Source organism: Urocampus carinirostris, chromosome 11 (genome assembly GCF_059441175.1).
Source record: "Urocampus carinirostris isolate Australia breed hairy pipefish chromosome 11, RoL_Ucar_1.0, whole genome shotgun sequence".
NCBI lineage: Eukaryota > Metazoa > Chordata > Actinopteri > Syngnathiformes > Syngnathidae > Urocampus > Urocampus carinirostris.
In genome coordinates, this window is record NC_142359.1 from 21,482,469 (window position 1) to 21,502,649 (window position 20,181).

General features: G+C 42.9%; 1 protein-coding gene across 1 annotated transcript in view; it reads right to left on the minus strand.

The window, feature by feature from the left end:
- lamb1b (laminin, beta 1b) overlaps window positions 1-20,181 on the minus strand; it is a 43,970-nt gene that overhangs the window by 4,642 nt on the left and 19,147 nt on the right. The window contains exons 5-30 of the mRNA XM_088346803.1: window positions 19,506-19,694; window positions 19,362-19,425; window positions 17,366-17,568; window positions 17,183-17,303; window positions 14,923-15,111; window positions 14,675-14,851; window positions 11,832-11,944; window positions 11,689-11,768; window positions 11,486-11,621; window positions 11,257-11,415; window positions 11,044-11,177; window positions 10,855-10,975; window positions 10,588-10,774; window positions 10,362-10,505; window positions 8,882-9,113; window positions 8,651-8,823; window positions 8,307-8,531; window positions 8,010-8,227; window positions 7,553-7,649; window positions 5,203-5,572; window positions 4,959-5,143; window positions 3,695-3,936; window positions 3,428-3,628; window positions 3,217-3,361; window positions 1,534-1,741; window positions 1,310-1,451 (exon numbers count right to left, since the gene is read on the minus strand). Coding sequence (XP_088202929.1) covers window positions 1,310-1,451; window positions 1,534-1,741; window positions 3,217-3,361; window positions 3,428-3,628; window positions 3,695-3,936; window positions 4,959-5,143; window positions 5,203-5,572; window positions 7,553-7,649; window positions 8,010-8,227; window positions 8,307-8,531; window positions 8,651-8,823; window positions 8,882-9,113; window positions 10,362-10,505; window positions 10,588-10,774; window positions 10,855-10,975; window positions 11,044-11,177; window positions 11,257-11,415; window positions 11,486-11,621; window positions 11,689-11,768; window positions 11,832-11,944; window positions 14,675-14,851; window positions 14,923-15,111; window positions 17,183-17,303; window positions 17,366-17,568; window positions 19,362-19,425; window positions 19,506-19,694 — 4,455 coding nt within the window. The remainder of the gene's footprint in view (window positions 1-1,309; window positions 1,452-1,533; window positions 1,742-3,216; window positions 3,362-3,427; window positions 3,629-3,694; window positions 3,937-4,958; window positions 5,144-5,202; window positions 5,573-7,552; window positions 7,650-8,009; window positions 8,228-8,306; window positions 8,532-8,650; window positions 8,824-8,881; window positions 9,114-10,361; window positions 10,506-10,587; window positions 10,775-10,854; window positions 10,976-11,043; window positions 11,178-11,256; window positions 11,416-11,485; window positions 11,622-11,688; window positions 11,769-11,831; window positions 11,945-14,674; window positions 14,852-14,922; window positions 15,112-17,182; window positions 17,304-17,365; window positions 17,569-19,361; window positions 19,426-19,505; window positions 19,695-20,181) is intronic.

Sequence of the window (20,181 nt, forward strand, 5' to 3'; positions counted from 1 at the left end):
GACTTGACTAGAAAAGGAATAAGAATTCATCTCATCGTGACACCATTTTCAGTCACTGTGCCATCCTCAGAAATATAAATAAACACAAAAAATCACAAGGGAAACGGACTTTGAAGGACAAGTAAATACATACTAAATTGTATTTCTCGATCGTGTTCATAGTTGACGTTGTCAAGAAAGGATTTTAATCATGGTCCCACATATTAGACAACTTGGTGGCGTGAAAAGAAATAATGTGATGAAGAGATCAAATCTAGAGCCTATTCCCATGTCACCCACATACACTAGTGGTCCATTGGTTCTAATTCATTACCACAAACTGGGTTCGATTCTCGTTGCATCCATCCATCTATTATCTGCACCGCTTCTCAGTAGGGTCGCGGGGGTGCTGGAGCCCATCCCAGCTATCTTCGGGCAGTGGGCAGGAGACACCCTGAACCGGTTGCCAGCCAGACGCAGGGCACACAGAGACAGACAACTCACTCGCTCTTTCGCACCTAGGGACAATTCAGACCGGCCAATTCACCTGACATGTATGTTTTTGGAATATGGGAAGAAATCGGAAACCCATGCAAGCACGGGGAGAACATGCAAACTTCGCACAGGAAGGATGGTAGCTGGATTTGATCCCACAACCTCAGAACGCGCTAACCACTCAGGCGCCGTGCCACCCCTCGCTGCATCTAGTGTAGTGCAAATATGGTCAGTGATATTTTTTGACTGATTAATCATTGCTCAAATACGGTAATATACTACCGTGAAACAAATGTTTTTCTGAATAAATACAGTATAAGCACTAAAAACACAGCAGCTTTTTTTATCTTTCTGTGTGGCCATACTCTATTTGTGGACCACTGTCTTAAAACAAGGACTAACCAGCTCTCAGAGACAGTTTATTCCACAGGGCTAACACCACCCTCAACAAGCGCGCAAAATTAAAAACAATATATATCTTACCCGTTGCATTAACAAATGTGTACTCATATCTTATTGATTGGCTTTTTTTTAGAATTGTTGTTGATGCTAAATGTTGTTGCACTAATTTTTGTTGCAGTATTGTTACGATGCACTATTTTCCATTGCACCATTAAAACTTGGGCCAGTCCCCAAGCACTGCCTTGTAAATATTTTTCCTACTTATCCTTTCATTCTTTTATTTTCTTTTAAGCCTTTGTTATGTGTTTACCTTGGAGTGCCATATCTAATGTCCTTGCAAACTAAGTTCCCTACGTTGTTATTAATGACAATAAAGACTATTCAGTTTAAACAAACTGTTTGCCTCAGAGAGACTTAGGAAGATCAAGCTCACAGTATTGAGTAGTTCCACAGTTCCCTTAGTGTTGTCCTGAGCCAATTTGATGGCATCCTTCGCATGGCTCTGAGCGCGCTCAGTCTCGTCCAGCGCCATCTTCATCGCTTCTGTCCGTTCCTTTAGGTCTGACGCATCTTTGCTGGAGAACAGAGAAAGCTCTGATGATCAATATCAAATCGGTCAACTTAAATTTAAATTTAAAATCTCACTCCTGCTCTTACTTGGCATCGTTTGCCTGCTTCAACAGCTTCTCTGCAGCTTTCATGTTGTCAGCGCTCTGGCTGAGGATGCTCTCGACGCTGGTCAGAGTGCTGACCTTGTCTTTGATTTCCTTGGTCAACTCCTGCAACTTCTCCGTCGATGTGGGCATCTCCAGGGCTAAGACCTCGTTGGCCACTGCCTCAATAATGGACGCGTTGGCCTTGTCATCTGTGTAGTTGACAAGCTTTAGAGATGTTTTGTCGCGGTAGATTTTGAAGGAGCATTTTAATAAAAGAATACTACATTTTATTCATAAGTGCCTTTTAGGACACCCAATGTCACTGTACACTGAATCTAAAACAGTGATATCAATAAAAACATGAACAAAGTACTGTAAAAAAAAAAGGGGGAGATGGGCATTTGAAGCAGTTTATGCCGCATAGTTAAGTCTAAAAAGGTGGGTTTTGAGTTGATATTAGAAGATGGATGTGCTGGGAGAGTTACGGAGGTCAGGTGGCAGTGAGTTCCAGAGCTCGGGAGCAGACAGGCTAAAAACTTTGCTCCCCATAGAGCTAAGACGGGCAGCGGGAGCAGTGAGATGAAGGGAGAAGGAAGATGTAAGTGCACGGCACGACGTCGCAATGTGTAGGAAGTCAAAAAGGTAGGAAGGGGCAAGGTTATGAATAGTGAAGGATTTTATACATTTGACTATAAGGGATTTTATACATTTGACTATAAAGGATTGTATATGCAAGATTTTCACAGAGTGTGCTTTTGTTCAATGTACAAGGTCAGGGCAGGCTGGTGGAAGATGTTGTTTACAGGAACGGCAGGAACGGGACGTACTGATGACAAGGTAATCAGCACACCCAGACGCTGATGACGCAGAAAGGCTCGGTGTTGTTTTGAAGACCCCAGACATCAGGACGCTCGTCTATGAGATGGTGAAGCCCAGGTGGCTTCCTTGGCACGCCCATGGGAGGAACCGGCACACTACCTTGCGGGGAGACGTGGGCCAAGAGGAGAAAGCTAAAGGACTTCAGAAGAAGGCTTCCCAGAGACTCCAACGTCGCTTCTTCGGCCATCTTCGATGGAGTTCACTTAGTTCTTTTGTTAGGGAAATTAAATCTGCCCCCGTGTGAAAATGTCGGCTTTCCCGATCATTTTTCCCTCAAGAAACGAGCGCGCATAAATTGTTCGGGTGAATGTAGGTTGTGTTTGGTTAATGGAGTCAGATAACTAATTCGAAGAATTTGGTAAACGGTACATTTTGATATTTATTTCCAACAATAGCCTTATGTTTGTGCAGAAGGATTTTGTATGTGATTCTTTGATTGATCAGGGGTGATGTGGTGAAGAGAGGGAGTTTTGGGGATGATACGTGTAGAAAGAATTTTGGATTAGTTAAAGTCTATGAAGGTACATTACAGGTAGGCCTTAGAGGAGAAAGCTATAATAATCAAGGCGGGACGTGACAAGGCTATGAACAAGCATGGCGTGTTAGGGGGTGAGGAAAGGGGCGAAGACTGTCAATGGATCAAACGTTAAAGTAAGCAGACTGGGTGATGTTATTTATATGAGAGTAAAAGGAGAGTGCACTGTCGAGTGTGACACCCAGACTCTAGACCTAAGGGGAGGGAAGGACTTGAGGATCTGTCGACAGAGAAAGAGGTGTCAACTCTATACAAAGTAAATTTACTCACTTGTTAGCAGATCTCGTATGTCCTTGATAAGATTTCGCAGTTGCTCGTTGCTCTGCTCTACGCGCTCTTTGCTCCGATTTGATTTGATGAGCACCTGCTGAGCATTTAATTTGGCCTCCCTCGCTCTATTGCTGGCCTCCCACACCTGAAACCAAACTGCTTAACTGAAAAAAATCCTCGAATCATTCATGCTGCTGACATGTCCACGCACCATCCTTGAGAGCTTGTCCACCTCTTTCATGGCTGCCAGGATCTCCTCATCCAGCTTTTTAGCTGACTTGAGAGCATTTTGCGAGGTTACAATGATGCCCTTGCATCCATCGCCACCACACTTGGGGGTGCTGTCCATGCAGCCTAATCCACCGCAAGGAGAGCCGGCGCACTTGTCACCTTCAGCTGCACTGCCGCACATCTACAACAGAGAAATACGCAAGTCGCCTTTTGAGTTTTTCCCAAACATATCCCAAGTTCCTCTCACCTTGTCGCTAAGAGTGGAAAGATCCAATTTTCCCATCTCGTTCTTGAGCTTGTCCAACTTCTGTGTGTTTCGCTGGTGCTTGCGATTAAACTCTTTCTGGCTGCCACTTAACCTTTCCTCTGTTACTTTCCGTAATGCGGCCGACCGCTCCACAGTATTCCCTGGATCACTGGTAGAGGCGTTGACTCGGATTTCTGCTGTCAGCGACTCTTCATTTGCCTCAATGATGGTGTCCATAGCACCTAAAAATGAAGAAAAGTTAAATGTCCTATTATGCTACAAAAGTTAAGTGATGAAGTACTGTAGAGTAAGAGAAAGTTGGCTGCACATTTTAGATAAATAGATACTTTATTCATCCCCGCAGGGAAATTCACATATTTTGTCACGCAATATCAACAATGTGGCTCATGCAGAAATGCGGCGAATGTATGCATTTTTTTTAACGGCCACCAGGGGTGCTCGGCCAAAAAAAGGTGTCCAGGAAGACGCAATTTATGACTGCCATTGAACTACACAAAATAAGGTGCTACTAGCCCTGTTAGCGCTGTTACTTGTGTTGCTGCAGTGCTTTTTGCTGCGTTTCGATGCCTTTTGTTTGTTTTAAGTAAAACTCTTCCGGTGTGAAGTCTTTTTTTGTATAAAGTGGTACCTCGGTTATCGGGGACCAAAACCACCTGCGAAAAGTGAAAATCCGCGAAGTAGCAACGCCCCTTCAAAAATGCTTATAAAAAAAAACTTTTTTATTATTTATCTCATCTCATCAGCCGTACCGCTTATCCTCATTAGGGTCGCGGGGGGGCTGGAGCCCATCCCAGCCATCTCCGGGCAGTGGGCAGGGGACACCCTGAACTGGTTGCCAGCCAATCGCAGAGCACACAGGGACAGACAACTCATTCGCTCATTCACACTAAGGGACAATTCGGACCGGCCAATTCACCTGAAATGCATGTTTTTGGAACGTGGGAGGAAACCGGAGTGCCCGGAGGAAACCCACGCAAGCACGGGGAGAACATACATTTTTAATTATTTTATTTTATTATTATTATTTTTTCGGCCCGCGAAGCTCTGAACCCGCGACGTCGAACCGCAAAGTAGCAAGGTCCCACTGTATATCTCAAGTTTCAATGTGGGCACATGCGACTTATAGTCAGATGCATCTTACATCTGTGAAAAATGTATTTTCCTCTGAAAAATGTTTTGGATTCGGCTTATAGTCAGGTGTGGCTTATAGTCCTGAAATTATCATAAGAAAGCAAATTCTCACCCTGTAAGTTGGCGTTTTTGGCACGATACACCTTCTCCCTGAGCTCCTGGACACGGTGCTCCAACCGGTTTGCCTGTTCTGTCAGTTCATACAGGTTATTGTCTGTTGTGTTGGCTTCACTCTGCAGGATATTCAAGCTTTCTTCTGTTGTGTTAAGCTTCCCATTCACATAGGACATGACGCCACTGAAAAAGAGAATCCAATTAAAGCACTTTATAGATTGAATGGGTATTTGTGGACATACGTAATCTGGTGCGTTAGGTCCTGGATCTCCTCCAGTTTCAACGCTGCAGGGTTACTCTCTACAATTTCCTTAACGGCCTTAATGTTGGTCTCCAGGCTGGATACTAAATCTTTGTATGGTGCTGTTACGCCGTTGGTCTGTAACTCCGTCACCTTCGCTTCCAGTTGCCTCGTTTGGTTCGTCAGCTCTTCGACAATGCTGTCCCACCCGGCGAAGCACTGGTGACAAGGCTGGCAATCAGGAAACTCGCCCTGGTATCCTCTAGCGCATTTGTCGCACCGCGGGCCAGATGCGCTCTCTACGCATGTGCAGTGTCCGGTCACCGGATCACACTGTTCACTGGAAATACCACGACGGTCACAATCACAAGCTGTAACAAAGGTAAACACAAAAATAAAGTTAATGTCGAACTATACTCAGGAAAAAATAATCTATTTTGAGATTTTCCAATGAATAAACTGTCATCTTAACCTCGAGGGACAAAAACACCTCCATTAACTACCATGCAAGCCTGTAGAGCACAGGTGTCAAACAGGCGGCCCGCGGGCCAAATCAGGCCCGCTAAGGGATTGAATCCGGCCCGCGAGACAACGCTCAGAAAAGCGCAAGAGAAAAACGAGCCGCAGGTTGAAATATATCCACTTGATGTTGCCAAAGCCGGGTGCCTCTCACAAACGCTGTACTTGGATTTCTTTCTCACTCTCTCTCTCTTCCTTCCTTTTTCTCTCACTCTCTATCTCTCTTTCACTCTCTCTGTCTCTCTTTTTCTCTTTCTATGTTCCTCTTTCTCTCTGTGTCTTTTTACCTTCTTTTGCTCGCTTCCTCGCTTCCTCTTTAATTTTTCTCTCTTTTCTCTCTCGCCGTCTCACTTGCTTTCTCCTTCTCTCTTTCTCTTTTTCTTCTTCTCTCTTTGTATTTCTCTTTGGATTTTGTACTTTCTCTCTTTTTTCCCCTTCTCTATTTCTCATTTCATCTCTTTTGTTCCTCTCTCTCCCTCTTTCTCTCTCTTTCTTTCTCCCTTTCTCTTTTTCTTTGTCCTACCCTCTCTACTTCTCTCTCCCTCCCTCTTTTTCTCTTATTTCTTTCCCCCCTTTTTTTCTCTCTAATCTACTTCTCCGGCCCCCGAGAGAATGTTGGTTCGTGTGGCCCCTGGGTTAAAATGAGTTTGACACCCCTGCTGTAGAGGAAGTTAGCGGGAAGGAGTGCAGGCCGTCTTCTGCTTATTTTTGCCTCATTTTAGGTAAAAAAAGAAGACATTTTACAGAGTCGAGGTATCCTGTAAATAACAAAGTACTGACAAGCTGGAATTTAAAGCTGGTATTTAACAGCATCTTCTGGCTGTGGAAGTGTTAAATGTCTTAACTGCATACTGTCAGTGATAACTTCTCCTATACCCGCCAGCGATCATGCTTTAGACTAGAGTTTATAGGGCTTAGACAACATTTTTAGAGTGAACTGTTAAGGACTCCTAGGTTCTGTGGGATGACAAAGGAAAAAACAGAGACATCTGGGATTTCTTGAACATCTGGTTCTCATGAGCGGAGAACAAAAGGTGATTCCGGGACCCAGGAGCATTTTTGGGCGTCTGCAGTCTCATGATGTCACTGTGCTCCTCAAGAGACTGAAACTTTTATACATACTCTTGGAAGAAAATAGACTGAATATGTAGGAAAGGGCAAAGCCGACTTTACTTCCTCAGAACCTGCAAAAAGCTCCTGAAAATATTCTACGAGACAGTAGTGGCAAGCGCCCTCTTCTATGCGGCAGCGTGTTGGGGAGGCAGCGTCAAGAAGAAGGATGCCTCTCGTCTCAATAAACTGGCAAGGAAAGCGAGCTCTGTTGTGGGCAAAGAGCTGGACAGCCTAACAACAGTAGCTGAGAGACGAGCACTGAAAAAGCTGAGGTCAATCATGGACAATCCATCGCATCCACTACACAGCATTATCTCCAGACAGAAGACAGACTGCTGTCACTGTCTTGTACTACGGACAGACTGAAGAGATCTTTTCTTCCTCATGCCATGAGGCTCTTTAACTCCACCCGGCAGAGTAAAGGCCCACATTAAACCACACCACCTACATTGGATATTACCGAATCTTACTGCAATATGTATTCTGTGTAGCACTATTTAGTTACTCTATATAACACGCTACAGTGGGCATTTGCACGTCACACTGGGTATTTGTATATTGCATTCTTTTGGCTTTATTATTGTACTGTTCTCAGCTCAGGGATGCTGCTGGAAATGTGAATTTCCCTTCGGGGATGAATAAAGTATCTATCTATCTATCTATCTATCTGAATAGCCTTAAGGACACCACACGGTTTATTAAAGTCGTATTTGCTGTACCGTGACACTTGACTTCTGGATTTCCCCAGAATAGCTCCCTGCATTCCCGACACGTCCTGCCACCAAAACCTGGTTTACACGAGCATCGTCCTGTAACCTGTGAGCAAAAGGAAGGATATACTTTGAATATACAGAACAAAAAATGTCATTCATTTTCTTTCAACGTGCCGACCACAATAGGCCTTTGTATTCCTTTTGTTTTTATTCATGGCACTTCCTTCCTTTGATGGCATGGAGCCAATTACCAAGAAAATACTTGATGTTTGTGCTTGCTTGAGTTTCCCACGTTATGTGTGTTTGAGCAAAAACATCAGAGTGCAAGTGAGAACAGCAATTCCCAACCAGCTGGACTCGGAACATGAGAACATTTCCCCGCAGCCCAACCTCTTATGATTACATGGGTCTTTTCATTGTCATTGAGATTTATAAAGTAGAATTTGATGTTCACACTTCTTACCTCATCACAGGAGGAATCATAGGAATGGACCGGGTCACAGTCACAGTGCTGGCAGCCCTTCTTGCTTGCCATGTTCCATGTGTTCTCAGCGCAGCGCTCGCAGTTCAGGCCCACCACGTTGGGTAGGCAGGCGCATTGGCCGCTGTGCTGGTCGCACTGACATCCGTCTGGTGATGAACACGCATGTGGTGTCGTGCCCGTCGGGTGGCACATGCACTCTGCAAGACGAACGTATCAGGCTTAAGAGGAGTATGAACTCTCTTGTCAGTAAACATACGTGATTACTACTACACTCACTTCTGCAGCTTTGAGAGGCAGCATTGCCATAGTAACCAGTTTTGCAGTGCTGGCAGGCATAACCATCCGTGTGGTGCAGACACTTAAGACACGAGCCTGTACGAGTGTCACAGGAACCGGGGTCTTGCATGTTAATGTTACCGTTGCACTGGCACGGCAGGCAACGTCCACCGGGCACAAGTGGGTTCCCGAAGTGACCTGGGGCACACTCATCACACCTGGCACCTAAAAAGAGGTTTTAGGAAAAGAGTAAAATAAGCTTTCAGGTGGTAATAAATTACAAAGAATCTTACGTTTTTGCACAAAATAAAATGTAAAGTCATGATATCATCTAGGTGTTGTACCTTTGTAGCCAGTACTGCAAACACACACCAGGTGATCAGTCCCAGCCTGCATGTAGCAGCTGTCAGCAAATTGACGTGCACTGTGCGGCCCGTCGGGGCACAAACAGGGTCGACAATGGCTGCCAAGCCCCGCTTCTGGGGATTCATGGTACTCATGGTAACCATCCAGACATCTAAGAGGTTTAATTGACAACATCAGATTTGATTGAGGAAATGTCTCGCTTCCTGTACCTTTCACAGTAGTGTCCAGCGGTTAAATCTCGGCAGCCTTGACACTCTCCAGTCTCGGGGTGGCAAACTTCACTGTGGCCATTACATTGGCATGGTCTGCAATGAGGGTACCCCCAAAATCCAGGCAGGCAGTGAGAGCATTGCCGCCCTGTGGCTCCGGGAACACATGTGCACTGCCCAGTTGATTCATGGCAAAGGGCCCCAATCGACCCTCGAAGGTCACATTCACAGACTGAGGACAGAAATTGCAAAGTGTTACCACAGGGGTAACCAACTGTTTGGAAGCTGATAGCTTCTTCCAAAACCAACATGCTACTTTACATATATTTGATAAGCAAATTGTAAAAAGCTCTACATATTCAGTCATTAATAATTGATCATGAGCATTGCTGTTCAAAGGTTTTTGGTCACTACGACAATTTTGTGTTTTCCATGAAAAAGTCATTATTTTTATCAAATGTGTTGTCAGATATCTTAATCATTTGTCCATACAAATATCTCCCTTTTGTTGGCAAGTCTCAGACATGGCTTTTTTTTGCCACTTTGCCTTGCCACTGGGCCTTGAAACCCAGCATCTCGGAGTCACCTCTTCACTGTAGACGTTGACACTGTAGATGTTGACACTAGTGTTTTAAAGGTACTATTTATGACGCTGCTTGTTGAGGTCCTGTAAGGCGTCTATTTCTCAAACTAGTGACTTTAATGTACTTGTCTTCTTGTTTGGGTGTGCTTCCCACTTCTCTTTCTACTCAGTTTGTGCTATTCTTTGAGGGGAGCAGTAGACACCGTTGTAGGAGATCTTCAGTTTCTTGGCAATTTCTCACATGGAATAGCTTTCATTTCTTGGAACTAGAAAAAACTGTCAAGTTTCAACCAAAAGTTCTCTTTTTCTGGCCATTCTGAAAGTTTAATCACACCCACAAATGTAATGCTCCAGATACTCAACTATCTCAAAGGAAGGTCAGTTTTACAGCTTCTCTAACCAGATAAACTGTTTTCAGCTGTGCTGACATCATTGCACGAGGGGTTTCCAATTGTTTATTAGCCTTCTAACGTAAATAGCAAACACAGTGTACTGTTAAAACCCCATAGGGCTGGTTGGCCCTCTATACACCTATGTAGTTATTGCAATTAAAGAGGAGACGTTTCTAGCTGAAGATTAATTTTCCACGTTAACATTGTATAGAGTGTATTTCTGATTAGTTTCATGTTATCCTCATTGAAAAAACAGTGCTTTTCCTTAAAAAAATAAGGACATTTCTAAGTGACCCTACACTTTGGAATGGTAGTGTATGTAAAAACACTGATTATGTCAGTATTTTGTATGCCATTTTAAAAAACATACCACCAATATACAACACCTCTCATAAAACTGTTACATTTTCATTTTTTGTGGAAAATCACAATAACTGATTGACAGTGACCACTATTTAGTAATGGTCTCAAAGCAGGACCTGGCAAACTTGTTACAAACACTTACGCCTGCATCCAGTGGGGCTGAAGAGGAAAGTAGCAGGAGCGCAGTGGTCGCATTTCCTACCGACCACCCTGGGTCGACAGTGGCATTGGCCTCCACTCGGCTCGCACACAGCACTGACGGAACCTTGTGGGTCACACTTGCATGCTTGGGAAAGTAAACATGTTTGTAAGACCTTCGCAGGGAAGATGATTCTATTTGTTCAGAGACCAAATTTATTTTCACGTACGCATGGCTCCCTTGTGAAGCAGTGCAGAGACACTGAAAATGTAATTGTTGCAGATGTCCGTCATTGGGCTCTTAACCACGCTTTGGCTGCTCTCCAGGCAGCGGTAGCGCTGGAACGTATCCCACGCTGCTTCGCCGTCTGTGCCAAGGAATATTTCAAGCTCCCGGACCCGCGGCATCAAGACCAGCTACAAAAGAGGAAATGGGAGTCAGTCCAATCATGTCTCAGGGCCACATAGCTGGCACGTTAATGTTTGGTGAAACCTACCGAATCTATGAGCGTATAAGGGTTTTGCATGTCACTGTAGGACGAGTAGAGTGGCAGGCTGAGGTGCACTGTGTAGTTCTGGCCCTTCTCAAAACATACAGGTATGGGCAGTAAGACATGTCTGCGGGCAAATATAAAGTGTGTTCAGGTGGAGAATCGAGATTTTACATGAACGTGTGGTTTTGTTACCTTGACCCAGGCGGCAAAGAAGCATACTGCTCATCTCCATCACTCAAGGAATCGATGCAGTGAGCGGAGAAATTGGGAGAGTTAAAGACAGGACGCTCAACTCGGAAGTCGACCTGCTCCCACTGCTCTGGCAGCTAAAATCGAGCAGAAGTTCTTTGGCACCGTCAAAACAGGTCAGTCGGAAGGAAGTCAGTTTAAAGTAGTGACTCTAACCTGTGGCTCGTAGCGAATGAGAACATCGTAGTCCATTGAGTCAGGGATGTTGTCTATGATGAATTCTAAATAGGCTCCTTCTGGTACATTAACAAAACCCATCCCGGTCCAAGTGGGGCTGCGATCCAGGGGATACGGTCTATGAACCACTGTTACACCCTGTTGGTCGGATTGTTGTTTGTAGAATTTGTATTTTTAGAAGAAGTCTGTGGGTTGTTGGTGTGCTTACAGGTCCGAAAGTGGCCTCCTCAGCCTCGTAAGTGTAATGGTCAAGAGCAGTAAAGTAGAAGCCCGACTCGAGTTGGTTGCAGCGCCTGCCGAACATATGCTCCCTGCATTCGCACTGGCCAGACATTGGGTTACAGCTGTGGAAATTCATAAAGTAGGATTATTTACTAAATTTCTACTGTGATTAAGACTTATTTGACCTACTTATTGTTGATGGACCCGCCCTTGTCGCAGTCGCAAGGTCTACATCCATCCATGTCATTGGACAGACCCCAGTGTTGTGGCTATGGTTTATAATCATGTTAGTGAGAAAGTAATATTGACAGACACCAAATAATTTTTCTTACCAGGCACTGGTCACATTCATGTCCGGTGACCAGTCGCTTGCAAAAGCACCTTCCTGTCTCTGCGTCGCAGGAGTTAGCTCCTGGAAGTGTTCCCAGTGGGTTACAGGCACATTCTGCCAAAGAACGCAACACAAAGTCAATAACAGTGTTGAACATCTGTGTGATTTAAAATTTGTTATTTACATCGAAACCATTTTGGAACAAGTTAATTTCCTTGTGGACTGGGACAAATATTAATTTCAGCAAGTGTAGGGCTCCAATTTTCATGGAACTATTATGTTTATACCACTTCTGTACTCAATAGCTTAGGGGTCACCAACGTGGTGCCCCCAGGCACCTGGTAGCCTCCAATTAACACATAGGTAGCCTGTACAAATAAGTACTTTGTGAAATTTTTCTGTTCTCTCTTTTGTATGGATAACATTTGTATCTAATAAAAAGGTTTTTTTTCCAGCAGTCATGAATTCACAGAGCTAATGCAGATTCCATCCTTACCATTCTCTCTTTACCATTCTTTTTTTTTTGCATCATCGTTAAAACGTATTGATGTTTTCATCCGCTATGTTTTTTTCTTACCTTCTTACTGAACGAACAGAAAATGTATTCATCCCGTATTGCTGACCTCATTGCTTTTCCCTTCCCTTGGCACAAGGGTCTCAAACTCCCGGCCCGAGGACCAAATGTGCCGCAGGCGAGAGTTTTAGGACCCCACCTTTATATGAAAGTTTAATGTTAGTGCTAGCTCCATGCTAAATAGTAAGGCAGGGTACAAAATTGCCACCAATTGACTCAAGTGTGTCCCAGAAGTACCAACGACAAATTTGCTCTTCCGGGATTTTGAAACTCGGCAAAACAGTAAAGTTCAGTTTAGGTGGGTCAAAAAACGCTCTGTGATTGTGCAGCCACAGTAAACAGGCAGCAAGTCTTGAATTTATTTTAATACCTTTTAATTTTTTCAAATGAGTATTTTCCAACCCGCGATGCGCAGAGGCTGTGCAAAGTGCAAAGTAACAAGGGATTATTAACTGTAAATTTACTTTTTTCATCTTTTTTGTGGAGAAAAATAAATTATAAGATATTTGGGAACAGAGATTTTTTTTATTATCAGAGCTTTTCTTGTGAAAAAACTGATGCGCCCCATTGACACCTAGCCCCAAGCTTTAGTGGTCCCTGGTCGATTGAGTTTAAGCATGTGCTGAACTTTAACTTTATCTGTGATGGATAGAATAGAAAGATAGGGGACGCATGTGCTTTTGTTGGTCCAGAGCATTTCGTTGAGATTTTAGGTTTTAGAGAGACTCAAAATTGTAAGAAAATTTGCTCTGACGTAGTGGAAATTCGGCAAGCTCCTTTACGTACGTGTACATATTAAACAACAACGTTATTGACGCACAGGAAGAGAGGAAGCGGAGTGACTGTTTAGCCAATCAGAATCCAGAACCTAATGCACGATGCAAATCCGGGAAGTAGCGAAACCGTGAAAAGTAAACCGTAAGGGATCACTGTTTCGGTTTTTCCAACCGGCATAAGAAATCATTAACGTGATCAGTGTTCGTTTATACATGAGTGATGCTTAAAGGGACAGTGTGTCTTATTTGATATCTCCTGGTGATAAAAAAACATTTGAAAAAACAAACACAATTTTTATTTAAATGATAAGCAAAAATATTGAACTACTGTGTCAAGATGCATTTTTTCAAAATGCTTACAACGCGGTGAAGATATAAGGATTTGTTTGACATGAGAAAATCCTCACCTAGAGGGAGCAGACATTTTTGGCTGACATCTTGCTGCCAAAGCTACCCTCAAAACAAGCCGGGTTTTTTTTGCGCCTCATTTTGAAAAAGATTTTACGCTAAAAACAGAACACATTATTGAAAAGAAAAGTTCCACGATAAAATAACTTTTACTCTTTTTATGTATTATTTTTGTTATTTTTACTTGTTTTTCTTTTCTTTTTCATTTTCCCTTTTTTCTTCCCCTTTTCTCTTTCCTTTTTTCATTTTCCCCATTCCTTTTTTTCTCTGTTACATTTCAGTTTTTCCTATATATTTTTTTACCTTTTTTCATTTTTTCTTCTTTATTCTCATTGCTTTTTTGTTTTTCTTTTTTCTTTCACTTTTTTTTCTATATTTTTCTGTTTTCATTCCTTTATTATTTCACTTTTTCATCTCTCATCTCATTAGCTGCATCGCTTATCCTCAGTAGGGTCGCGGGGGTGCTGGAGCCCATCCCAGCAATCGTCAGGCAGTGGGCAGGGGACACCCTGAACTGGTTGCCAGTCAATCCCAGGGCACACAGGGACAGACAACTCGCTCGCTCATTCACACCTAGGGACAATTTGGACCGGCCAATTCACCTGAAATGCATGTTTTTGGAATGTGGGAGGAAACCGGAGTGCCCGGAGGAAACCCACGCAAGCACGGGGAGAACATACAAACTCCGCACAGGAAGTCCGGTAGCTGGATTCGAACCCACACAGGAGGTTCTCAAGACCTTGGAACTGTGCCTGCACACGCGCTAACCACTGCGCCGCCATGCTGCCTATTTCACTTTTTTCGCGTCTTTATTCCTTCACGAAATGCTGGGCGGAAAAGTGAGGGAAAATAATATTCTGTTTTGGTCACTTTGAGTCACAGTAGTTTGTATTCTTCCTTGCGCTTTTTAGTTGAACAGCACCATACACATATAATAGTCAAATATTACACGCTTTACCTTTAATGATGCATAGCACCCTGGTAGCCCTTCGTACTATTCCTTAACAAAGATGTTGGTGACCCCATGCTATAGATATACTTCCTAAATTGATGGCAAAGGTTGGTGTAGTGATATGGTGTTCCTACCCAGGCATCCATCAGGGCCTTTCCCCAACCCATAGTGTCCATGTCTGCAGTGATCGCAGCGCATTCCCTCGACATTGGCTTTGCAGCGGCACTGTCCTGAAATGAGTCCTGCGCCCACGTCCGTCCTGGCATCGCAAATCCCTCCTTGTAGGGATCCCGCCGGGTCACAATTACAAGCTGTTGAAAGAATCCCGGTCAGAAAGAACTTCAAACAAGGGGGCCAACACACATGGGACTTTTTAACGCACGCTCGCAGATATTGGGGTCTCGCAGGTCTCTGTTGGGGTTTTGATAGAAGAAAGGAGCACACTGCTCGCATTGGTGGCCCACTGTGTTGTGTTGACAGTCATCGCACACGCCGCCGCTGACGTTCCCTGTGGTCATGTAGACGGCCATGTCGAAGTGGCAGGAACCGGAGTGATGGTTGCACTCGCACCCTGGAGAGGACACAGTGAGTCCAGGTTTTTGGTGTTCCTTTGGAAGTGTTGGGACTAATATGTTACCAAGTGACACGTTCCTGGACCGCAATTGCAGTTGTACCTTTATATACGAGCACCTCTAAACACGAGACGTTTGATAAATGAGATGTATGTGTAAGAAAAATCTTGCTAGAAATATGACAGAAAATCCAAGTTACCAGAGGCGACCACTTGAGATTGGACTACATGCTGGTCATACTACAGCTCTATCTAATGACACTTGCCTTACATATTTCCATAACATATTGAAGAGGACAAGAGCACAGGTGAACAGACCAAAACGCCAGCTACTGAAGAAATTGTGAAGTTGGCTTTAAAAGTGCTTAGAAAGTGCTTAGATTTGGCCATGAAAAAGGTATACAAACCCTGATTGAATACACAATGTTAATACAAAGCAGTAGTGCTCATTATCATTGTATTTTTTTTTCCTATAATTTGTATTTTAACTTCTTGTTTTGCTCTTATAAAAGCTAAATAATGTTGTATTCCCGTTATACTGTATACTATAATACGATAATTGTGATCCCAGGAGCCAAGAAGAAATCCGCAGGTTTGAGAGAGTTCTCCATGGTTAAATGGTAGTCTGTGCAGCCTTTTGAGACTTCTTATAATTAAGGGCTATAAAAAGAAACATGTCTTGACTTGAAGGCAGAGATAAATCTCTTTGGATACGTTTTTCTTCAAAAGACCTTGAGAAAGTAAAAGTGTTGCGATTACCAGCAATTTAAGCTATGAGTATGATCCTCAAATGAATTAAGCAGGTATGAAGAGGTACCACTGTAACTAGTATTGTAACACATAATTATTAGTTCGTAACTCAGCTGTCATTCCAACATGGTGTGTTACTCTGCTACTTATTATAAGGAGATCGTCTTCTGATTTCTTACTGTTCCTATTGTGCACGATGTATCACATAACCCTCAGTTTGCTAGCTGCATTGAAGCTGGGTATATCTTTATATTGACCTACAAAGTACAACTGAATACAGTTACAGTTGCTCCATCTCAAAACACAGAGTAAGAGAACGAATTTCTCCCTACAAACATTCTGATATTCTCCATATTGGATATACTCACATTCAAGCCGTATTTACAACTATAAAATTAAACACTGAAATCAGGGGGGCAGTTTCTATGTGCATATTTGGATATGTATAATCAGTAGGGAATTAATGTGTGCTCAGTTTTGGTCTTTTTATTTGTAGGATTTTTTACGGCATACACCAAGAAAACAACTTGGACTGTGCCCAGAAATGGAGGAGATTTTTAAGTGGTTTGAAGCCCAGAGACAAAATGGATAAGGAGTGTCTCGGCTAAGTGCTCGTTTGCGAGTTCTGACAGATTCATTTGGGATATTAATCTCTGGCTGATATGAGAATCAAGGAAGATGCAGGTTTGATATCAACAGGAGGCCCCCAGTTACCGCGGGGAGAAAAACGGACCCACTCCTTCGAATGACTCCTCTTTCTCATCGTGGCCCAGTGACGCGATTGTTTTTATCTAGAAGAAGTCAAGCAGTTGTAAAAACATACCATGCTGAGTTTCCTGTACCCTTCAAAATAAAGACTGAAAGTATGCATGTTTTTAAACAGAATCATATAAAAGAGTAGAAAAATAGAGAATAAGTAATAAAAATAGTATGAAATCAAGTATATTCCATCAGAGCCATTTGTAACGTGAGTAATTGAGAAAATTACAAATAACTAGATGTAATATACCTTACAGTTCTAAAGACACAAACCGAGATAAATGAAGTCACTGCTCCCATGGGTTGGTCTAAATATTTTTTATATTTCTATTAAATGGCTTTTTTAAAGCAGTTTTAGGGGGGTCGGTTTCAATACGAGTGCATAGGGTAATTTGTAATTATGTATTTACTTTCAGAGTAACACGCTACTTATGGCTGTCAGAAAGTGGAATTACTTTTTAAATGAAGTAACTAGTAACCCTAACTACTGTAGTCCAGTGGCGCGCCCAACCTTGTCTTTTGGGAACGTGCTAAGGTGGTTAGAGGTCGTTCCAAGTCTTACTCTTGCAGGCATGAGTATTTCGACCCTCTGCAGGCCTCCATGGTTGGTCATGATGGAAGTCCCTGCATCGCTCACAGTTAAGGCCCTCTGTGTTGTGGTTGCACACGCACCGCCCATGAACCTATTGCGACACTCTTTTCAAAACACATTTTTTAAGGCTCAATAACCATGTTTGCGGCTTACCATTCCCTCAGCGCCAGTTGGTGCACCATCGATAGGGGCGCACTCGGACGCGTGTCCATAGCAGAAGCAGTTGCCCCGGACCACCATGTCATAGATGGCGTAGTAGTATTTCTCAGTTACCTCTTTGCGCAAATCCAGGAGGTTGTCTCCCAGGGTGTGCAACTTGAGGAAGTTAACTCGTAGGTTGGTGATCTTCAGCATGTCTGTAGAGCCAACAAAACACATTAAGTTGTTTTTCAATGGATGGTTCACAACGACCATTCTGAGATGTTGTCCTTCCTTTTTCCCTTTTAATAAATGCACATTTTCTTTTTTACGCATATGAGTTAAAGGTGGTGCCCTGCGATTGGCTGGTAACAAGTTCAGGATGTCCCCTTCTCACTGCCGAAGCTAGCTGGGATAGGGCACCCCTGTTATCCTACTGAGGATAAGCGGTGCAGATGATGGATTGATAGATGGACGAGTTCAAGGTGGAGTGTGTCATTTGATATGACTTTGAAGAAGTTGAAAGTTATTTTTTAAATTTTTAAAGCCCTGATATGTACTATTTGACCACTAGATGGCACTATGTTGTCTGGTTTGAGTGAGAGCCAGTAATACCCAACACGGTGTGGCGGCAGGAAGCTGGACAAACATGGCGACGATCTTAGTGGGGATTCCATAGTGTAAAAGAAATACAAATTTCTTGATCTAATTGATGTTGGGTTTTTTTATTGGAAAAAAAAAATTTATACCACTACGAGGCACTAAGTATTACACACTGGTCATTTAAGAAAGTGTTAACAATTCTTAAAAGTGATTCCTGATCACCAAATTACTGAAAAACACCACAAAATGTAAATAGAAAAGTGTTGCAAAAAAAAAAACAACCTATGAAATATAAGTTATAAGTTTTAAAAAAAAAGGTATTCTTTCAGCCGCTCTACCCCCGCAGCTCTGGAACTCACTGCCGCCTGACCTCCGAAATTCTGCGACGCTGTCCACCTTCAAATCCGGACTCAAAACTCACCTCTTCAGACTTGCCTTTTCTTGACCATCTGCCTTACATACCGCCTTTAAACTCTAAAGTGTTTTATTTGCTATTTATTACAGCATTGGCTCAGGAGGTAAAGCGCTCGTCTTGTCCTGTATGGGTCCTCATCGAGAGGACGCAAGTTCGATTCCCAACTCCTCCATGTTATATGTTGAAGGTGCCTTGCATGGCTGACGCTGCTACTGGTTAGCTAGTGTGTAAAAGGCAAAAGTGTGAAGCACATTGTAAAGTGCTTTGAGCGGTGTTCATTGACTTGAAAAGCGTTGTATCAATGCAGACCAATTTTATTACTTGCTTGTTTTACTCTTTCTTAATTGTTGTGTCTACTCATATGTGCAGCAGCCTTGGGTGGACAGAAATACAATGTATTATTATTATCATTATTAAACACATCCCTGAAAAATACAGGTAATAAATTAAAATATGTTCAGATCTACAAAAATATATGAGAAAATACCAACCAAGTTTAACTTTTTTTTCTTGCTCAACAAATTCAAAGTCCCTCAAAATTGCATACTGACCAAGAGAGAGAAAAAAAGGAGCTTTAGTTTACCTCAAAGAGCTTGCTCATAGAGTTGTTACGTTCACGAACGAAACATTAGTAGTACTCGCTCCTACCTATATATTATTGATAGGTATTCCTTTGGGTAACTTTCTAGTTTAAATTGAGTTCTTATTTGTACAACAGGTTTTGTGGTTTATACATGTTTTAGTCCATGATGATGAAGATTGCTTAAAGTTGGGGCTAACAAAGGGGGGTAACATTCTTGTGTATATGGGCATATCCGCCTCCATGTGCAAAATTCCTTCCCAGTATTTTCCTCCCATATGACCTCATTTCCCAGACAGCATTCCCTGGAATTTTCTGAACCCTTCCTGCAGGGGTGACAAGGAAGTGCCCTTTCTCTCCAGTGGGGTCAGCAGTCAAGTCAGATAAATAGATCTCAAGATACAATGACTTACTCTGAATCTTCAAGCTGTATGGGTCCTCAATTTCAAACACTGGGTCCAGCACTCGGAATATCACCTGGTAAGGTAAAGGAATGTGTATTTCATTAAATCAGTGATATCATAAATGTGTTTTTTTCCCCCTTTCATCCAACAGACCTCCCCCTCGGATGAAGGCTCAATGTCAGAGTAGTGCGAGTCGCAGAAAATGTCGTCCACCTTCACCATGGGCCCCGGGGACACGCCGGGAAATGACGTCCGGCAGTCGTAGGCAAAGTAGCGGTACACCTGCCATGTTTTCCCAAAGTCCATTGAACGCTCGATCACCATGGCGGCTGGTCGAAATGTCTGAAGGTACGTGACAAAACCGTGAAATGTCACCACATTTATGAACAGACTAACGAGTACGGTAACGCGTTATTAATATTATTATGTAACTCAACTGTCGTTAAAACATCGGTGCGCTACTCTACTACTTCTTACTACGCAATATCCATGCTGTTTCTTGATAGTATATACAACCCTCAATCCACCACCAATAACTGAAGGGTGGGTGTGTTCATATCTACCTAAAGCTTACAACTAAATACAGTTATGGTGGCACTGTCTCAAGCACGGAGTAAGAGGGATGCTGAATTTCTCCTCTTGAAAATATTCTCCCTACTGTATATACTTGCTTATAAGCCAAATTCAAGTTTGTGAAATAAAGTACTCAGGTTATATGCGCATAGAGTAATGCCTCGCCTTTTGTGGATGTTGTGCTCCAAAAACATCTCGCAATAGTCAAAATCAACAAAGTACAAACCTTTATTTATCTATTTATTTATGTATTAAT